This window comes from Patagioenas fasciata, chromosome 2, assembly GCF_037038585.1.
Source record: "Patagioenas fasciata isolate bPatFas1 chromosome 2, bPatFas1.hap1, whole genome shotgun sequence".
Classification (NCBI taxonomy): domain Eukaryota; kingdom Metazoa; phylum Chordata; class Aves; order Columbiformes; family Columbidae; genus Patagioenas; species Patagioenas fasciata.
The window spans coordinates 131514355-131536285 of record NC_092521.1 but is presented as its reverse complement, the minus strand read 5'-3'; the positions used below and the strand labels follow the sequence as shown (position 1 = coordinate 131536285).

General features: G+C 38.5%; 1 protein-coding gene across 4 annotated transcripts in view; it reads left to right on the top strand.

The window, feature by feature from the left end:
* PLCL2 (phospholipase C like 2) overlaps positions 1-21931 on the top strand; it is a 106257-nt gene that overhangs the window by 44890 nt on the left and 39436 nt on the right. For all 4 annotated transcript variants that reach the window (XM_065831952.2, XM_071804969.1, XM_071804970.1 and 1 more), the window contains exons 3-4: positions 14430-16916; positions 19997-20200. In XM_065831952.2, the coding sequence (XP_065688024.1) occupies positions 14430-16916; positions 19997-20200 (2691 nt within the window). The remainder of the gene's footprint in view (positions 1-14429; positions 16917-19996; positions 20201-21931) is intronic.

The window sequence follows — 21931 nt, the reverse complement described above, 5'->3', positions numbered from 1 at the left end:
TCACTCTTTGCTGAGAGCAGAATCAGTGGAGACCCTGGGTTTCAGAGTGAGCAGACAGTAATTCAGTTCAAAGTAAACATATGAGAAAAATGTTTTCCTTCTATGATTGGTTTCAGGTTTTAGATGTTGTTTGAGTTAATTTTTGTGCACTAAAATGTGACTTTTTGAGTATTTCTGATGTGTAAGATATTAAAAAACTGTATACAGTGTGTTGAGATATGGTACATTAGTATTTTAATGAAAAAATGGTATTTCCTTAGTATGTCTTAATGACTTAAAAAAAAGAGTCCTGTTTTCCTGGTAATTATCTTTTCATCCACAGAACACAGCTATGGTATTACCACATCTTCATTATTACCCATACCAAGTATTAAATACAGTGATCTCTGAAAACTGAAAGTTGGATTATTTTTACCTGCCGTATTATCCTGAAGTTTGAGTGCATACTGGATCCGTAACCCTCCACATCTAGAAGGGTTGTAAACTTTATTTTAAGATATTTGAAATCCTTGCATACCTTCTTACCACCCCAAGTGCTACAATTCTAATCTGTATTGAGAATTTGAGTTAAGATCATAAACTGCTTGCTATGATGCTGCTGTTGTAGATGGGATTTCAGAAATTTCAGAAATTTTCTTATCTTGACTTTAACTGCTCGAAAGTGTAATGTCCTGTAGTGATGTTTATTCAGCATTCCTCCCAAAGGAACCTTGTAGCAAACAATCAAAACAGACCCCTTTGAAATAGTAAAAATCTAGAGAAAACTACCGTACCTGCAAATTTTTATTTTTTTAATTGTAATTGTTTGGTAAAGCATACAGATGACTTACTAGGTTTGGTTTGTCAAAGCTATGAACATTTATATGAATTTAAAATCTAAAGAGTGGATGCCTTGCTTATTGTTTGTTGTCTTAGGATAAACAAGTGCTTTATACTATTTCATTTTTGTACTCTCTCTCATGTCTTTCTGTTCCAGGCATCTTTTATTAAATATTTATAGTTCACTGTTCTTTTCTAAGTGCTTGTAACTGTTATGAATGATTAAAGAAGAGAGTTAAGGGGGAAGAAGGGCATTGATGTAGCATTCAGAATTAGAGTTTCCTATAATTGTTTGACAACTGTAAATTACATGCATCTGAAAATCAACACAAAAAAAGTATCAGAAGCAGCAGTATGTGGTTAGCAAAGGTACTTGGGTTCACGTCTTCTCTGCTTGTGTGATCGCTGAGCAATGGTAACCCAATAAATATTTTTTGCCTAATTCATAAGAATTGTTCTCCTTAAGAATAAACAGTTAATTATTAGTGTTTAATTATCATTACCATCTAAGTAATGAGGTTGAAGTAACCACTCAAAGAAGAATTTGCAATAGCATATTTGTTTAGCAAGTAGTTAAGTTTTAAAGAGTTCCAACTTTTGTAATTAATACTGAATTAGGTACATGACCTCTTCATGGCATTGAAGAGTTAATATTAGTAATGGTCGCTTTCCTACTTGACAAAAAGTATCTTAAACCACAAAAGCGGAACAATTGATCTTGTGAAGTTCCACCTCTTTCTTTAGAGTTACCTTAGGAAATTTGCTAGCCCAATTACTATAAGTCAAGAAGCAGATCTGAAGACACCATCCGTCGCTAGAATGAAGCAAATCAGTTGATGAATAGAAAGCTGCAAGGCAGAGGTAACGATAGTCTTTAGAATAATAATAATAAAAAAATATATATATTTTATTCATCTTAAGCCTGAATGTTTACTTGGATAAAATACCCTTTAGGTGGTAATTTTACTTATGTGTCATTCCTGGCAAACACTTGCCATCAGGAAAGGACACAAAAAGACACAGAACTTTGCAAGAGGGCAGATGACATTTGAAGTGAAATTTGGATAAACTGTATGAACTGGCAGTACAGGTGGAAATGAACATTTTGCCACATCGCTGAAAGTGATATTGTGTGATTTATTAATAACCTTGTGCTGAGAGGTTGGGTGGGATGTGTGGAAAAAGTCAGTCCTTTAAATTGTTTGAACATGTCCATGGTCAATCTCCTGCTCCTTTTTTTGTGAGCAAGAGTTGTTTGACAGTTAAGGGAATATAATGTAGACTAATTATCATAGTAGAAGAGAGACAATGTACTTTTATGCTTTCTGACTAAGTTAGTCATAACAAACACAATTGTTTTCATTTGTGGGCTGCATTTGCAGCATTGAAAAATACGAGTCTTGCCTGCATGGAGTAAGGTGTCTTTTTCCGTTTATTTATTTATTTATTTAGTATTTAAATGTATATAACTTCAGTTGCATTATGGGGTATGTGCCCATGATGGCACCCCAAGATACATGCTCTACAAGCTTGTTTTTGTCAGGTGGTTTATCCTCTTGTCTCCCTTAGCTATGTGTGACATGCAGAACAGCGGAATGTTGATATTCATAAAGTGACACTTAGCACAGTCAATTGCAGAAGGGCTTGGGCACTCCAACTCTCACTGAAAATAACTGCCCTCTTGGCATTGAAAATGTCCTTCAGCATGATCCCTCAGAATAATTACTTACTTGTCTTATGTGATTCCACCATTTTAAATTATACAAAAATGTGAAATATACCACGTACATGTGTAGAGTTAGGTTCGTGAACTGATTCTCAAAGGTAACAGTTGAGAGGCTGGCGCATTTTAGCAGTTTCCTTATTTTGTGAACAGAGGACTGCCACCTCTATCTTCATGTTTCAAAACACCTTCAATGAGGTTTGCCTATTTGCCAGCACTGTCAAATTTTTCAGAGGCTTATTTAAATCTACTTTGTTTATTGGGAAATAATGTAGAAGCAGCAGTCTGTGATCAACACATTGTGCTCGATCAACACATTGTGCTTGCACAGATTGCACAGAAATTGCCTTGTGGGTTGTGAAGTGGATAGGAGAGTGTCTGGGCCCATTAGGTGGGAAAGCTGGTAAAAAAAACAACCAAGCAAGCAACCAAAACAAACCCAATGATTATGTCTGTGGGAATCTTTGGAAAAGCTGTTTGGAAGACTTTACAAACAGAAGTGGGAAAGGGTGGGGAGGCTTGAGCCAGTGCTCAGACTCATCTCTTGCTGGTCCTGTTGGTGGCTTCTCTTTCCTCTCTGGTGCTGGAGAGGAGCCGCACAGGGAGAGGCGAAGCAGCTTTCTGCAGAGCCTGTGCTGCATCTCAAATCACAAACATGGTTATTGTGTTATCTTTGTAAGTCACCCACATGGTGTCTTTTTGCTTTAGACTGTGAAGCCTGACAGCTGTGTTACAGAAGTTGCTTATTTTGCCAATTCAGTCAAATTGTTGTTTATGCCTGAAATAGGAAATGGAAAAATGCTGTGCTTTCCACCAGTGGAACTGACTTGCAGCTATGAATACTTGAAAAAATCTCAGATTCATCTTCAGAATGATTGCTGTACTATTCTGCATATTAAATCTCATCAATAGGTCTTGATTAAAATGTTCGTGAAAGTGTACCTTAGCTATATAATGTTTGTGTTTTTAAAACATTATTGAAGAACTGAAAATGGAAATGCTCAGAGTTAAATGGGTGGGCATGTATGCAGAAAGAGTGTCTTGCTGGTTTTAAGGGTCACAGCAAAGGCTCAGAGACTTCTTCACTCCTGAGCGCTACTGAAATCTGTTAAGCCAACTTGCCTGTTGGAATAATTCAGTATCTTCTTTTGCAGTGTCAGCTTTGTCATCTGCAGTTATCCTTCAAGCTGAAAGCATATATAACTGTGATTCCTTTTTCTGATTGTTGATGACTGAAAAAATAAATGCTTGTAATAAACATGAGTTTCCCCATAGCAGTTGAAATCTATTTGCCATACTTCAGATATAATTTCTTAGTGCATGAGAAATTAGGAGTCTGACACAGTTTCTGCATGCTTATTTAGGGTTATTAGCCTTTTCACTCCATTAAGTAACTTTTAACAACTCTGTCAATGCAGTTTCCTCAGTTTAAGACTGAACAGTACATACTAGCTACTGGTTTTCGTAAATAATTATTGTAGTTTATATGAATTTGGTTAAAATCCTGCTTGTTTGGATCTGAAATATACAGGTTTTGCTTTTATTGAGTTTTTGAAATGTGAATACCTCTTTTGCTTCCATTGGAAATAAAACCCAGAAGCCTGAACTGTAACTGACTCAATAAAATAAAAAACTTGGACATTCATGCCAAGCGTAACTCAGGCTTTGGCTCTCTCCGTGCTCACAGCAGTCTGGGCAGTTTCCTTAGATACTTCTTATTTATTTTCTTTTGAGCTAGACTTTTCTTCTTGTCTTTCCCTTACTCATTTGTGTTGCAGATTAACTCATGAAACCAAATGCTCCTTTATTTTACTATCATAAATATTCAGATATACTTACATATGAAAGAACACCTCAGTGGTGTTTGAATGTCATTTTTAGTATTGTATTTTAATATTTAGATATAGTATTATCAAGTTCTCTCATTGCTTTATAAACATAACTGCATTTCTGAGTTACAGTAGTTGCTGCTCTGAGGCAAACATACTTGGCAGCATGAAACTGCAAAATGGCCATGTCTTGGTTACTATATATTTTTTTAAATTTAGATCAAAATCAAACAGTATAAACAGTTACAACTCCTTTATTTTCAGCAGAGTAAGCAATATCAGATTGTTTATACATGTTTGAAAGACGTGGATTTGTGTGTGCTCATTTAATGTATTGAAATATCACTTCGATTTAATATTTTCACAGTATCACAGTATGTTTGGGATTGGAAGGGACCTCAAAAGATCATCTAGTCCAATCCCCCTGCTGGAGCAGGAATGCCTAGGTGAGGTTGCACAGGAACATGTCCAGGCGGGTTTTGAATGTCTCCAGAGTAACAACCTCCCTGGGCAGCCTGTTCCAGTGCTCTGTCACCCTCACTGAGAAGAAGTTTTTTCTCAAATTTAAGTGGAACCTCTTGTGTTCCAGCTTGATCCCATTACCCCTTGTCCTATCATTGTTTGCCACCGAGAAGAGCCTGGCTCCATCCTCGTGGTACTCACCCTTTATATATTTATAAACATTAATAAGGTCACCCCTCAGTCTCCTCCAAACTAAAGAGACCCAGCTCCCGCAGCCTTTCTTCATAAGGGAGGTGCTCCACTCCCTTAATCATCTTTGTTCCCCTACACTGGACCCTCTCCAGCAGTTCCCTGTCCTTCTTGAACTGAGGGGCCCAGAACTGGACACAATATTCCAGATGGGGTCTCACCAGGGCAGAGTAGAGGGGAAGGAGGACCTCTCTCAACCTACTAACCACCCCCCTTGTAATACACCCAAGGATGCCATTAGCCTGCCTGACCACAAGGGCACAGTGCTGGCTCATGGTCATCCTGTTGTCCACCAGGACTCCCAGGTCCCTTTCCCCTACACTGCTCTCTAACATGTAATTTCCCAACCTATACTGGAACCTGGGGTTGTTCCTGCCCAGATGCAGGACTCTACACTTTCCCTTGTTAAATTTCATCAGGTTATTCCCCACCCAACTCTCCAGCCTGTCCAGGTCCCGCTGGATGGCAGCACAACCTTCTGGCGTGTCAGCCACTCCTCCCAGCTTAGTGTCATCAGCAAACTTGCTGATAGTACACTCTATTCCCGCGTCCAAATCGTTAATGAATATATTGAATAATATTGGCCCCAGTACTGACCCCTGAGGCACTCCACTAGATACTGGCCTCCAACTAGACTCCGCACCATTGGCTACCACTCTCTGGCTTCTCTCCTTAAGCCAGTTTGCAACCCACCTCACTACTCTGTTGTCTAGACCACACCTCCTCAACTTAGCTGAGAGGATGCTGTGGGAGACTGTGTCAAAGGCTTTACTGAAGTCAAGATAGACCACACCCACCACTCTGCCATCATCCATCCACCTTGTTACATTCTTATAAAAGGCTATGAGGTTGGTCAAGCATGACTTACCCTTGGTAAAGCCATGCTGACTGCTCCTAATGACCCTCTTATCCTTGATATGCCTTGAGATAGCACCAAGGATAAGCTGTTCCATTACTTTCCCAGGGACAGAGGTGAGGCTGACCGGTCTATAATTACCCGGGTCCTCCTTCTTGCCCTTTTTGAAGATTGGAGTGACATTTGCTTTCCTCCAATCCTCGGGCACCTCTCCTGTTTCCCAAGACTTGGCAAAGATGATGGAAAGCGGTCTAGCAATGACTTCAGCCAACTCCCTCAGCACCCGTGGGTGCATCCCATCTGGACCCATGGATTTATGGATGTCCAGACTATTTAATTGCTCCCTAACCCAGTCCTCATCGACTAAAGCAAACTCCTCCATTGACCTGGCTTTGTCCGGGATCTTGGGTACAGGGCTCCCCAGGGCAGCCTCCAGCAGAGTAGACAGAGACGAAGAAGGCATTCAGTAATTCTGCATTCTCTGTAGCTTCTGCCACCAGGGCACCCACCCCATTCATCAGTGGGCCTACATTGCCTCTGGTATTAGTTTTATCTGCTATGTATTTCAAAAAGTTCTTTTTGCTGTCCTTGATCCCTCTTGCCAGCTGTAATTCTAAGGAGGCCTTGGCTATCCTAGCTGCCTTCCTACATCCTCTAACAGCAGCCTTATATTCCTCCCAAGTGGCCAGCCCCTGCTTCCATGACCTGTAAACTGTCCTCTTCTGCTTGAGCATACCCAACAGATCCCTATTCAACCACACAGGCCTCCTGGCTACCTTCCTTGACTTCCTACATGTGGGGATGCTCTGATCCTGAGCGTATTCTCATGAGGTCACAGCCTCCTGGTGCATCCACCTACTCCAGCCTGGGGTCCTCCATGGGCTGCCTGTGTATTTCTGCTCCTCTGTGGACCTCCATGGGCTGCAGGTGGACAGCCAGCCTCACCATGGTCATCACCTTCCCTCCTCCTTCATTGACCTTGGTGTCTGCAGGGTTGTTCCTGTCACATACTGTCACTCTTCTCTCCGACTGCTGGTGCCCAGTTTGTTTTTCCCTTTCTTAATGTGTTACCCCAGAGGCGCTACCACTGTCACTGATGGGCTTGGCCTTGGCCAGTGGTGGGTCCGCTGTCATTGGCTCTACCAAACATGGGGAAGCTTCCACCAGCTTCTCACAGAGCCGCCCCTGTAGACCCCTGGCTACCAAAACCTTGTCACGCAAACCCAATGTAATGAACCATGCAATTAGCTGATCTGAAATAATATAGATAATTTTTGTTTGAATGTTGGAGCTAAAACTTCCCCCGTATCCATATTTCTTTAATAATAGAATTCCGTTCGTTTTTTTAAAAAAAGTGATTAAAAAGTTACCTATGCAGCTAATCTTCATATTTTTCTTTCCTTCTCACTGTTATTTATAACATTGAGAAACTGGGTCTGGCTGGGGTCAACCTACCACACGTTGAAAGAGTACGTTTCTCTTAAAATATTTCTGCAAACAGCAGATATGCTGTGAATACCAGTCTGGAAAAATATTCAAATTCTGAGCTCAAACATAGTGATTCACGAGGTGTGGGAGGCCTCGTGTTTTCCAAATAGCTGATGTTTTGTCTCCCCTCAAATGCCTATTATTTCAACTGAGGACTCTTTACTTTGTCTTAAATAAAACTGCTCAGTGCTGTGTACCATTAAACAGTGGCTGCAGTCCCATTCAGAAACCATTGTACACGATGTGAGTTAATATGTGCTGTTTCTGAAGTGTTTGGAATTCTGTCAGCTGAACTGCTAATTACTTTGAGACTTTTTTCTTGTTTTGATTTCCCCATGCTCTGCGAGCTTTGGACAGCTGTGTTAAAGCGTTATATAAAGTACGTGCTTTCTAGTGAATTTGGGTCAGTGTGTTAGTCAGAATCTCCTAGTAATGGCAACTTAAAAGGTACTGACTAGGAAGAAGATAGATACTTGACTAGAGGAGAGAGGCTGAGTGATGGCTGTCAACAGATTCTTCTGCCAGGTTGCTGATTCCAGGAGAATTAAGCTGAGAGAATTAGGCTGAGAGAGGGTACCCCAAGGATGTAGCCCCCCTGCCTTTGGGGACGTGGCTCCTCATGCTGAAATGCCTTTCCTGTTCCATCTTCTCTGTTCTTTCCCTCCCCCTTCTCCCACCTTCTTCCAAAGAGGACTCACTCTGCCTTTAACTGCATGTAAGTTTTGAAATAAAGGCTAAATTTTGTGTAACAAAGATGAAATGTTGCTGATTTTAGTTACCTGTTATTTTCCTTCCTTTTTTCCTACTGACTCTTTCACACAAAAACATGCTTAGCTTCTTCTAGAATACTGCAAGTCACACTCTGGAATGAGCTGGCAGCTGTAGATAGGCAACCTGCACATAACAATTAATTTTGGGTTTTTTTAGTGTGTTTACAAAAGTAAGCGGTCCTGTTTATTGTTGCCCTGTAAGTTAAAGATATTGTTAAAGAAAGTTCTAAATATTTTTGCAATGAAAATATTTCTAAAGAGAAAGTTAATATGATGCTGACATTGTATTTGTAACTCATTTGCTGATCGATGTCTGCATTTATATCTCTAAAACCACAGGTGTAACCTTGGAAAAGAACAAATTACCAGTGTAATATTTTTATTAAAATGCATTTAGAAATTGAGTATTTTAAAGTGCTGTCTTAAATATCTGTGGCTTTTTCCTTTGAATACATTTAACTATACATAGACATACCTGGATGCTTTTTTAAATGTAAAGAAAATCTATAAAATTCATGGGGTTTTGTTTTGCTGGGTCCTGAAGAAAAATGCTTAGGAATCTTAATTAAATAAACAAAGCTTTTTTTTTTTTTTTTTAACCACTTTCTGAAATAGGCTTATGTAAAACGTGGTGTTAAGGTAGGTGATTTTGCTATTACTGCTGAATTGCATTTGAAGAAGACAGGCAGTTTTTCATACTCAAATTGGCTACTGAAATGTCACATGCACTATAAAACCAAGTTGTCAATGAGTTCTATAGTGTCAGAAGAGTAGTTCACTCTGTGTTCATCATGAAGATCATCAAACTGTCCTCATCATAAAGTTGTGAATGGTATTGCAACTGTTGGCTACAGATGTACCTTAAATTACTTCTAAAACAGCTTTTACAGTAGTGTGATTTAAAAAAACAAAACAAAATTAACCAAACTTAGGCATGGCCTGTATTCTCACCTACTCATTAGTAATTGTTTAGAGCATTGCCACAACACTGACCCTCAGATTCACAAACATCACTCATCGCTGAGTAATTGGGCTCTGGTCTGTCATCCTGGGGATCTTCAAATGTGCAGCTCCTCCTGTGCTAGCCACATGCTCAGAAGATAAGGATGGAGCTGCCTTCTAAGCTCCTGATGAACCTCTGGTACATAAGCACGAATGGAAGTTTTGTACAGTTGGAGCATAAACAAGGAGCAGCAGGATCTGTCACTTGGGGAGATGAATGTTCCCCAAGAGGGTTAAACTCATTGTTCAGGTCCCTGCTGAGTGGACTGCATTGGTGCCCAATGATAGGATGAGGAGCAGTGGGCACAAATGGAAGCACAGGAGGTTCCATCTGAATATGAGGGGAAACTTCTTTACTTTGAGGGTGACAGAGCACTGGAACAGGCTGCCCCGAGAGGTTGTGGAGTCTCCTTCTCTGGAGACATTCAAACCCACTGTCACGGTCCGCTCGGTGATGGACTCTTACCTTGATCTCAGAGTGTAAAATTAAGTCAACCAAAATGCCGAGGGGTTATAATTCAATCAAACGGTGTTACTTTATTATTTTGTCCGTAAAGTGGCACGCGATAGCGAGAGAGAGAGTAAGAAAAAGGGAAAAGAAACAGGGAAAGAAAAAAGTGGGAATGAGGATGTGTTTATCACCAGTCAAGCTTCAGAGGCATCCCTCTGGTCTCTGGTCCCATAGAGTCCTGCCAGTCCTTCGTCGTGGTTCGAGATTGTCTGGTGGGGAGATCTCAGTGATGTCCAGTCAGGAACCATCTTTATGCTTCTTCACCCCCCTCCTTGCTCCCATTGTTTGAGACCAGTCTCCACCTTGGTTTTGCAACTCAGGCTTAAACTGCACAGGCTCGAAGAATCTTCACCTCTCTTGCCAGTGCTTACTTGGCCTGCATTGGCCATTGTTTGAGGGAGCTGGTGGGGGACAAGGTGTGACTGAGACAACAGGTGAGAATCCATCTTCTGGATGGCAGCCATTGTCCCTGGGTTGAAGAGACCCGCATAACAATCCCTTTCAGGAGGCGGGGGCTAGCTTGGCTGAAGCAGTGGGCGAAGTCCATACAGCAGCCATTGTTAGCAGTAGCCCTCCAGGTCAGAGAGACCTGTGCAACACAATGCTTCTCCTCAGGCCTTTCTCCAAATCATTGTCCATGTGTGTTTTTTCTGTGAGGACCTCAGTTCTCTCAGTTCCTGATGGCGATGTTCAGGCAGATGCTGTTCTTTGGACTGACTCTCACACCCACTTGGACACATTCCTGTGCGATCTGCTCTAGGTGAACCTGCTTTAGCAGGTGGGTTGGACTAGATGATCTCCGGAGGTCCCTTCCAACCCCAACCATTCTGTGATTATGTGACTGTTAGTATGTTTTGCATCCAGGGTCACTGAGTGAAATGTTTAAGGGGTAATGACATCAGGGACTTTAACTTCCCAGATGAGTGCTCTAAAAACATGTCATTTTGCCACTTCCTCTTGTTACTATTGTCTTTTCTTTTTCAAGTCTTCTGTTCCAAAAGGAGTACCTTAGTGGGCTAGATGCAGACAGAGGCCTTAATCTTCAAATCCCAGTGAACATAACTACCGCATCAAAGCTGCAGGTAGCTGCTTTAGTCATGGAGAGAGGCAGGATCGCAGACACCCATCTCTGGAGTTTGCATTGGTGGCTGTGAGGTTCACGGTTGGCTGGTGGAAGGATTGTCCTGCTCAATGCTCCAGTTGCAACCCCTCACTTCCCACCTCAAGGGGGTGGCAGGCCCAGTTTCTTCCCATGATTCATTTGGGCATTTACAGGTCGTAAAGTTTACTCTCCTTTAGTAGATGTTTACAAACCTTGCACTATTCTTTGTTTCCTCTATCAACTTGATCTGTTAGGTGATCAAATCTCTGAAGTCCACCACCATCCCTATCAGTACCAGTGTTTATTGGAACGTCTGTTTAAGTAATGTTATGATAAAGTTTAATGTATTAAAAGCTTTGCTGTTTGGGAACGATGTGCATGTCTTTCGGCATCCAATTCAAGATCTTTGTCGTCTCCATAATTGTTTTGTGGATAGTGCCACGTTAGTCATACAACCATTTTTTTGTCTGTACCTTGAGAGGAATTTAAAAAAAAAAAAAGTTATAATGGAAAAACTCTTCCCTATTTGTTCTTTTAAGCTGCTTGCTGCTGCTGTCTCCGTCTCTTAAGTGCCATAGATGTCAGCTGGGATTATTCCTGGTTTTTAAACTGCTAGTTACTTTGCTTTCTGTTGCTACAGACTCCTGGATAAACTAAACTCTTTGTGTTTTCACTTGTAGTGGATATTAGCAAAGTATCTGTAGTCTGGTCTGTTTCTCAAAACTTATTGCAGGTGCTCTTGGATGTGTCACAGATAGTTTTAGGAAAAGTATCGATAATGTGGTCGTTTCGGTTTCAATGATAAAGTCTTCTGAAGAACGGGAAGTATTTACTAGGAGTACCTGTTGTAATGTGAAGATTGACATGGTCTTCATTGTGTGAGAGATCATAGAATGGCTCTGAAAGTTGTTTCAGCACAAAAATTGTAGCTTCTGCTGTGGACAGATTTATTAATTTGTACTGCACAGCCAGCCTCACTTCAAGCATCTTGAACAGCATCAAGACCACTGTGAGTCTCTTCTATGCTGCAAAGTCACTCCAGTATTTGTTCAGATACATACCGTTTTCTGCCATGACAGACTTTTTGATTCAAGACAAACTTAAGGCCATGAGAGACCTGGCCATGATTGATGAATGCCACCCCACTTTCAGGGTGAAATCTTCCACATCATACAGCAGAATATATCTGACTCTCCATGCCACACTGTATCTCTGAGACTTACAAACCTATTCCATACAGTTTGTGCACACTCTAAGCAATTACATTCTCAGCTTATGAGTGAGAGTTTCTCTTCTGTTTCTTTTCAGACAGGTGGAGAATTTGGGAAAATATCCTCTAAGTTCTTCCATTTATGCAGATTGATTGTGACAGCCATGTCTGTCAGGATGGAGACTTGCACAGGCAGTCTGGTAGCTTGGGGTCATTGATCTCTGGAGAAGCAAAAACTAATGAAGGGTGTTCTGGAGTTCAGAGCTATGAGAAACTCACAAGAGTATTTTAAAATTTGTCTGCACGGTCATCACATTCAGACAGTGATGTGTACCGCCAACAGGCTTTATATGAATAAACCAAGCGGTCACATTGCCTTAGCCTGCAGAAATGCAGAATATTGTGAAACGGGTTTCAAATTCATCTGGCAGGCAAGCAAAATAGCTTTACAGGTGGTAGAATGAATTATTCCTCTGATTCACATGTGTAAACTCCAGTTCAGTAACCAGAGTTGGGAATGGGGTTGCCTTAAGGTGGACCTGTTTACATCAGATGGCATCAAGAAACAGCGGATTTTTGTCTCCCTTGTTATTTAGTATCTTGGTTCAGACACAATCCTCATCATGGGGAAAGGCGCAGACCTTCCCTCTGTTTGGTAAATACTGAGCATGGTCAGGCAAGGGAATGCTTCCCAGGCCTGGAGGGTGCTGGTGTCAGGAGGTTATCTGTCAGCTGGCTCTCACTGAAGAGTTCAAGAAATACCTTCCTCTCCTTGATCTATGACTGAGGAATCTGGAACATTAAGGAGTTTCAGCATGCTTTATTATAAGCCCTAAAGTACTGGACAGGGATGTCATTCCTCATGTCTGTGGGGATGTCCCTTGCCACTTTGTCAGGTTAGGAAATACATAGACAGGTAGCCAGACAAGAAGCTGGGCTTAAAATAGAACAAAAATATTCTTCTTTTTTTTTGTTAAAAAAAAAAAAAAGGGAAATTTGCTTTTGTTTGAAAGCAATCCTCATGCCCAGACTACATGTAATTAAATTCCAAGAGTCAGCCCTGTGCGGTATCCATTGCAGATGTTTGATCTGGAGTTGCAAATAAAACAGTCATCCGTAGGGCTATTCACTTCTACTGGTCTCTTGAGAACTTGTGTAAAGCAAATTCTGCTGTCATTAAAGGTGCAAGAATTATGTGGTTGATTAATTTACTCAAACACGGAACAGCAAATATTAAGTCTTCTTACTTTACTAATCATTGTTTTCAATGAAGGGCTTTTCAGATGCTTATAAATGAAATTACAAAAGCAGAGTTCTGCATTTTTAATGTAATGAAATCAAACATACAGCACATATGCCCTGAACTGGAAATGCATTTTGTAATGGATGGTTTTTACTTGAACATCTGTTCAGCATAGCAGTCATTAGAAGTTTTCTTTGCCTCTCCTTTCTGCCATATAAGCAATGCTGGTTTGCGCAGGAACATACTTCAAACTGAAAACTACTAGAGGGAAAATCAACATTCTTTTTGTATAAAGCTGGAAAAGTAATTTTTTTTGAGCACTGCTGGAATATGAGAAGAATGCTTCTAAATAGGATACCGAACACAAAAAGATTATTTCATGAAAGTATTATTTTGGACTAAAAGTTAGCTTATCAAGACACATGATGCTTTTAAAAAAACCCCAAACCACAGCATTTTTCAGTCTCAGAAAATGCAGATAATGAAAGCACAGAGTTTTCTGAAATTAATTTTTTTTCTCATGAAATTGATTATACCTAAGCAAATAGAGTTGGCTAAATTACGTTATTTTTTCTTTTTTAGTTCTTTTCTTTTAGTTTAATGTCCGTGTCCTGTGTATTTCATGTAGTCAAGTGTGTATTAACGTTTGTCTGGTGTTCATGAGGACCCTGTCAGCATGGTATTAGAGCCTTAGATTCTCTACTGACAAACTTCAGCAAGTGTCTGTAGGACTGTATAAAGACTCAGAGGAAATCTTACTTTCTACTGTCTTAGCTGTAGAACCCATTATCTCTGTAAGTAGGTTATTACTGAAAAAAAAGGAATTATACAGCATTATTATTTCATTAGCATCCAAAACTTGCTTTGTTTAATTTCTTGTTCAAACAAAATATTAAAAAAAAAAAAGACCCTGGAAGATTAGTTACACAGCCAAGAACAAACATTAAGCCATTATCAGGTTGTGTTTGTTTGTTTGTTTGTTTTAATGTTGTTTTTTGGTTTTTTAAATTTTTTTTATAGAAATGCTATCCTGCTGGTCATCACACATATGCTAGACCTTTTTGAACTACTTAATGAACTTTCAGCTGTAAGCTGATACCTATTTCAATGTTGAGCAAAATCATACTGATGCATATTTTCTTTTTTCCCCCTCCTTGTTTACCAGGATGGTACGAAACAAAAGCGAGAACGGAAAAAGACTGTGTCATTCAGCAGTATGCCAACTGAGAAAAAGATCAGCAGTGCAAGTGACTGTATAAATGCGATGGTCGAAGGCTCTGAGCTCAAAAAGATTCGATCCAACTCCAGGGTGTATCACCGATACTTTCTTCTAGATGCAGATATGCAGTCTCTACGCTGGGAACCTTCAAAAAAGGATTCTGAAAAAGCAAAGATTGATATTAAATCAATCAAAGAAGTAAGAACGGGAAAAAATACGGATATTTTTCGCAGTAATGGAATATATGACCAGATATCAGAAGACTGTGCATTTTCAATTATATATGGAGAAAACTATGAGTCACTAGATCTCGTTGCTAACTCAGCAGACGTTGCAAATATTTGGGTTACTGGCTTAAGATACCTGATTTCTTATGGAAAGCATACTCTAGATATGATAGAAAGTACTCAAGATAATATGCGGACTTCATGGCTTTCACAAATGTTCAGTGAATCAGATGTAGATAATTTGGGACATATACCCCTGTGTAATGCTGTACAGTTTATAAAAGACTTAAATCCAGGCTTAAAAACAAATAAAATTGAACTAAAATTCAAGGAGTTACATAGATCCAAGGAAAAAACTGGTACTGAAGTAACAAAAGAAGAGTTTATTGAAGTTTTTCATGAGCTTTGTACCAGACCTGAAATCTATTTCTTATTAGTTCAGTTTTCAAGCAATAAAGAATTTCTTGATACCAAGGACCTCATGATGTTTTTAGAAGCAGAACAGGGTATGGCACACGTCACGGAAGAAATAAGCCTTGAAATTATTCAGAAATATGAACCAGCCAAAGAAGGCCAGGAAAAGGGTTGTCTTTCTATAGATGGGTTTACGAATTACCTTACGTCACCAGACTGCCACATATTTGATCCAGAACACAAAAAAGTTTGTCAAGATATGAAACAACCTTTATCTCATTATTTTATAAATTCATCCCATAATACGTATTTGATAGAGGATCAGTTTCGAGGGCCTTCTGACATCACAGGTTACATTCGTGCTCTTAAAATGGGTTGTCGTAGTGTTGAACTGGATGTATGGGATGGTCCGGATAATGAGCCTGTGATTTACACAGGACATACAATGACATCGCAGATTGTCTTCCGTAGCGTGATTGACATTATTAACAAGTATGCATTTTTTGCTTCAGAATACCCTCTTATTTTATGTTTAGAAAATCATTGTTCTATTAAGCAGCAGAAAGTGATGGTACAACACATGAAGAAAATTTTGGGGGACAAACTACATACACAGTCTCCAAACATTGAAGAGACTTATCTTCCATCACCGGAATCACTGAAAGGGAAAATACTAATTAAAGCAAAGAAGCTTTCCTCTAATTGTTCTGGACTAGAGGGAGATGTTACAGATGAAGATGAAGGAGCAGAAATGTCACAGAGAGTGGGTAAAGAGGGGGTAGAACAGCAAAACTCGATGACGGGGAAACGATTTCAGCTCTGCAAAGAACTCTCTGAGTTGGTAAGCATTTGTAAGTCAGTTCAGTTCAAAGAGTTTCAAGTTTCATTTCAGCTCCAGAAGTACTGGGAAGTGTGCTCATTTAACGAAGTGCTTGCTAGCAAATATGCCAATGAAAACCCAGGAGACTTTGTAAATTATAACAAACGTTTTCTTGCCAGAGTTTTTCCCAGTCCAATGAGGATTGACTCTAGTAATATGAATCCCCAGGACTTTTGGAAGTGTGGTTGTCAGATCGTAGCAATGAACTTTCAAACACCAGGCTTAATGATGGATCTTAACATTGGTTGGTTTCGACAAAATGGGAACTGTGGCTATGTCCTTCGTCCTGCTATCATGAGAGAAGAAGTGTCCTTCTTTAGCGCGAATACGAAAGACACCGTGCCTGGAGTTTCACCTCAGCTGCTTCATATTAAAATCATTAGTGGGCAAAACTTTCCTAAACCCAAAGGATCAGGTGCCAAAGGTGATGTTGTGGATCCTTATGTCTATGTTGAAATACATGGAATCCCTGCTGACTGTGCAGAGCAAAGGACGAAAACTATGCATCAGAACGGGGATAACCCAATTTTTGATGAAAGTTTTGAATTTCAAATAAATTTACCAGAACTAGCTATGGTGCGTTTTGTAGTGCTGGATGATGATTACATTGGGGATGAGTTTATCGGGCAGTACACTATTCCCTTTGAGTGTCTACAGACTGGTTATCGGCACATTCCTCTGCAGTCTTTAACTGGTGAAGTTCTAGCACATGCTTCCCTCTTTGTGCATGTGGCCATTACTAATCGCAGGGGTGGTGGGAAACCTCATAAGCGGGGCCTCTCGGTGAGGAAGGGCAAGAAATCACGAGAATATGCTTCTATGAGAACATTGTGGATTAAAACAATAGATGAAGTGTTCAAGAATGCTCTCCAACCTATTCGAGATGCCACAGATTTGAGAGAAAATATGCAGGTACAGTTCTAATGATGAATTCATCAGTTCTTGTGTGTATTTTTGTATTATGTTTATGGAATATGTGTTTTTTAGAGTCTTGCTGCATTTTGTAAGTTACATTAAGTCTAATGATGAATAGCTTAAAAAATGGGTTATATCAAAGCAATCTTTTAGGTGATACCATCTGCTGAAGTAACCTTGGATGCATGTGCGTATTTTTTTGAGTGGAAGTGGAAATATGACTCTAGTGTGAGAACTCAAGTCCTGTGTCTAAAGGAATGTTATATACACTAGAGGAAGGTATGGCAATATTTCAGTTTCAGAAAATTAAATGAAACAGAAATGCAAGAGGAAAATGTAGCTGATAGAATAAGGAGATTTTACTACTTATTAAAAAGCTTCTTATACGTGAAAGTGTGTTTAGCATAGTTTCACTGAGGTTTTGTTTTTTCCTCCTTCCCAATAGAAGGCAGTACTTTCAGAAAGACCATTTACTTCCCATGATTCTTCTGGCAACAAACATTAGAAATACTTGGAATTAGCGCTAAGATATTAGAAGGCATCCTCTAGAAGTAATTACCTTACCTTAACGGTCATGTGTAGTAAATACATTGCATTTCAGGAAAAAGTACAGGCTGAGGTTCTTATTTTTGTGGAAGCCAAGAGATCCCACTTGAAAAATGCCCTTTTTGGAGATTCCAATGAAGATTCTAGGCAAATAAACCCTTTTAGACATAGATTAAAGTGATCTTTAAAGTTGTGGTTTATTTAATAAGGCTTTTAACTATCTGTAAACTTCTGATGGAATACTAGCAGTGATCAATAAAATTAAGCATAGTCATTTCAAATGAAGTGACCTATTAAATCCTCTTATGTAACCTTAAGGGGAAACCTATTAAAGGAAACGCCTGAGACTTGATTCTGGATTTTAAAGGCACATCAGTGTTGAAAAATTTTCTTCATGAATGATCTTATATTGAAGAGATTTTAATAATAATTCAGTTTTAAAACAAATTGTCTTCATATAAAAGAGGGAATTACTACAGCATTATGGAGCTCTCCCATTCCATTTGGTATATGAAATTACTGTTCTAAAAGATTATTAAAAAAATACAGGGATGATATTTTGACTCATAAGTTTCATTTTATGAGCTACATATTAAGTGAACTTTACCTGTAGTTCACCTATTGAAAGACAGACGTCCATCTTATAAAGGATTCTGTATTGTAAGATAACTTTCAAGTAAGAGCTTAACCTAAGATTTGAGGAAAAAATGAAAACATACAGTTTTTGTAGCTTCTTTACTCTTTCCTGTGTGTGCTGCAGTATTTTTCAGAACGGATATAACAGAAAACATGCTTTACAGTGTGTTTTCTTTGAACATGAATTACTGAAAAGTATTTTATGTATTCCATCAGTTTGAAAGTTGTGATATTGACTAAATCCATCATTATTATTTCTCAAAATGCTATCCAGAAGATATTTTAGAAACATGGGAGAATATTAGTTTTGCATAGCTTTACTGACAGATTAAATAATGTGTGCAATTTAAACACTGTGTTACTAAGGGTGTATAGCTAGTAGAAGTAAATAAACCAGTCAAAATAAATATCAACTTATGTCAGGGAATGTGAGATTCGTCTAATTTCTGTATTACTGAAATTTTGCATTATAAATTGTTATGAGTTTTATGATACAGAAATACATAATGTCCCCATCAGCCAGATTATAAAGAGTGAAGTTTTTTTTTTTTTTGTAATACAAGATGGAAGAAGAGAAAAAAAGAAAGCATGGAGCAGTGAGTTCAGCGGTTTCTCTAAATCTTTATACACATAGCTAGCCTCTTCTCTTCTTTTGGTTAGGTACTACATTATCATGACAAAAGCTGATGTCGTAACTTGTTACATATTCATCACTGATGAAACTATAACATGAGATGCTACTAAATGTTTACTAAAGTACACTGTGACTGTAGCAGATGTAACTTAGTATTCAGGGGTGAATATGTAAGTCTGCTTTGGGTGTTTTGTGTCAGAAAAGGACAGCAAAATGCTCCATGTTTGATTCCTGTTTGCATTAAGGTTGACATGATATCTCTCTGAGAAGTTTGTCCACAGAGGAGTCTTTCCATGCCAACAGGATGGAAAGTGGTTTTGGTTAAAAATGAAAATCTGTGTCCTAAAACTAGTCAGATACCCTGCTTGGTTAAGACATGAGAGAAAGGAGGACTGAGCACATTTGTAGCTTAAATATACCATGTTTTTGTTTTTGTTTCCTACAGGAACACAAACTCCAGACCTGACAGAGATCACCAGCTCCCACTTGGTACAAAATCATAAATTCATTACAGTGCTGAGAATATTCCCATCATGGAATTTCAGTGGCTGCTTGGAGTCACATTGTATTTCTAATACTGGAAATTTTCTTCATGTTTAAATGTATGGTCTTACATTCTGCCATATTGGATATAAAATACAACTATAATAAATTTTAGGGAAAGGTACAAAATTGGTATTTCTATTAAAATACCTTAAAAATTCACTTAAGTGTGATGCTGTGATAGTAATGGCATCAGTAATGGAGTGCTGGGTTTGCGAATCACACCAAATGGGAGCCAGCAGATCCACAGCACGTCTGGACTATAGTTCAGATATTTTTAAAGTTACAAATGGGCTTAATTCCTCCTTCCACTTCACTTTGCTTCTTTGGAACATTCAGCACCTAATTTTTTGTTTCTCTTGGTGACATTTAAAGAATTCCTTTGCAATGTCTTTTAGAATTTTTCAAAATATGTAACCAGTATGTGTTAGAATTCCTTTATTTGCATGGTTACTTTTAGTTGTGATAGAGACCAGACATACTTGTTCTTAATAGACTTTTTTTTCCCATGGCGAGTATTCTGTTTGAATTTTTAACATTTGTGGTAAAATAGATGTGTAATACTGGTTGCTTTGGAAAACGAGCAGTTCTTCAGGGAAAAGCTGTGGTGATTCCACATTGTAGCTCAGCTATAATGATGAAGTATTTTATCCTGAAAGAATGAGACATTAAAATTCATATTTATCTGTAAGGGAAACTCTTTCTTTCCTTTTTGCAGAATGCAGTAGTTTCATTCAAAGAATTATGTGGCCTCTCTCCTGTAGCAAATCTTATGCAGTGCATTTTGGCAGTGTCTACGCGCTTGGTTGGGCCGGATAATACACCCTTGGTAGTACTGAATCTCAATGATCAGTATCCGACTATGGAGCTCCAAGGGATTGTTCCAGAGGTCTTGAAAAAGATTGTAACAGCATATGACATGGTGAGTAGTCCTTTGCGGTTATTTTATATGCTATCTGAAAGCCCTTCTTTTTGTAATATACAGTACCACGTCTGTTTTGAAAGGTCATTTTAACCTGTGACTTCCTACTTCATGCTTCATTACATAGGCTTGAAAGTCATTCCCATGAATGTACAGCAACTGGTAGTGTTTTCATATTGAGTAAAACACAGAGATTAATATACTGCATGCAAATATGTGTTTGTACACTTCAGAAGGCAAAGTGGTTGTAATGAAGAGGATTTAATGTGAAGAGGATGTATTAATATACCTATTTTGCAGTAACTTGAAGCTTTTTGCATATCAATAAACCTCTTATATTAATTTGCTACTTTACATTTTCCAGTTTGTGGACCTTGATTTCATTTGGCTTTGACTCAGCATAGAATAGAAAAATGTCAGGAACTGCTTTTAGGAATTTTAGGTTTATAAGCACCTTGAAGTGTTAAATTTTACACATGCTTTTTTGTTTTTCTTTGCTATATCTTTCTTATAGATCTTATTTGATTAGGCATTTTTACATCTGTAAGCAGTTGTAATGTTAACTTCAGCCCTTATATTTCAGTAAATATGTAAATTGTATCTTTAGAGAGTGGAAATTGAAACATCTTGCAAGAAGGCAGGAAGAACTAAAACACTAAGTAATACTGATTTACATCTGCCTTGCATTAAATTGAAGTATGGAAGAAAGATCCAGACGAGTATGATTTGAAGTATCCTCCTTACTTAAACTGCAGTAATCTGGCACAGAGTAATTGAGCCTTTATTTATTTATTTAATGATTTATTTAAGTTAATATATCATCTGATAATAAGTAAACATTTCTAGGAAAAATTTGCATTAATTTTGTGTGTTAAAATGAGAAATCTCACTTTGCAGGATCAAGTCACTGCTTTAAAAACAGTCCTTGCTATTTAAAGAAAGAAAATGAAGGAAAAGAAACCAGTAGCCCAGTTTCATATATATCTTCTAAACTGCTTGATAAAAAAGAAGTAGCTTTAGAACAATTCTAGACCAAAATCCAAAAAGTACTCATTGGTAATTAGTGATTTAGGTAGAGTTTATGTAGTTTGGTGATTATGTCAATACAACAGAATTTGATTGGAATGGTAGCACAGATACAAGAAGATAGTGCTATAGCCTCTTAGTGGTAGCTTGCAGGATATCACGATAATTAGGATGCAAACAAGCTCGATTGATGGGATTACACCTGTACCATGTATGTAATGAAGTTCTGTCTTGTTGACGGAGATGTCTTTGCCTGCAGTTTGTTCTGACGTGGTGATGCTGCTTATTAGTTATTAAGCTATTCCAGATACTTTAAATCCTTTTGGAAGTCTGGATTAAAATTTTTGTTTGAATGTCAGTTAGATAGAGGTGACTCATGACTCCAGAATCCTTTACAATCCAAGATTGGTTTGCTCTTTGTCTCTCACATGAGATTTTTTCTCCCATATCCTGTAGTCTAAACATGATTTGAATGTTTGTTTACTTTTTTCGTATGTAAGAATAATAGAATATTTATTTAGTGACATGTTCAAAGCATTTTTACATTTCCTCTTCCCTAAAAGATAAAGAATTAATTTCAGAGACTAGTACTTCTAGCTCTAAATCGTATTGAAGATGAGTAAAAATTAATATTATTTTCATCAAATAAAACCTAGAATAATGAGGTGCATTTCAATTTGTGGAATTTGGTCTTGGTAATACTCT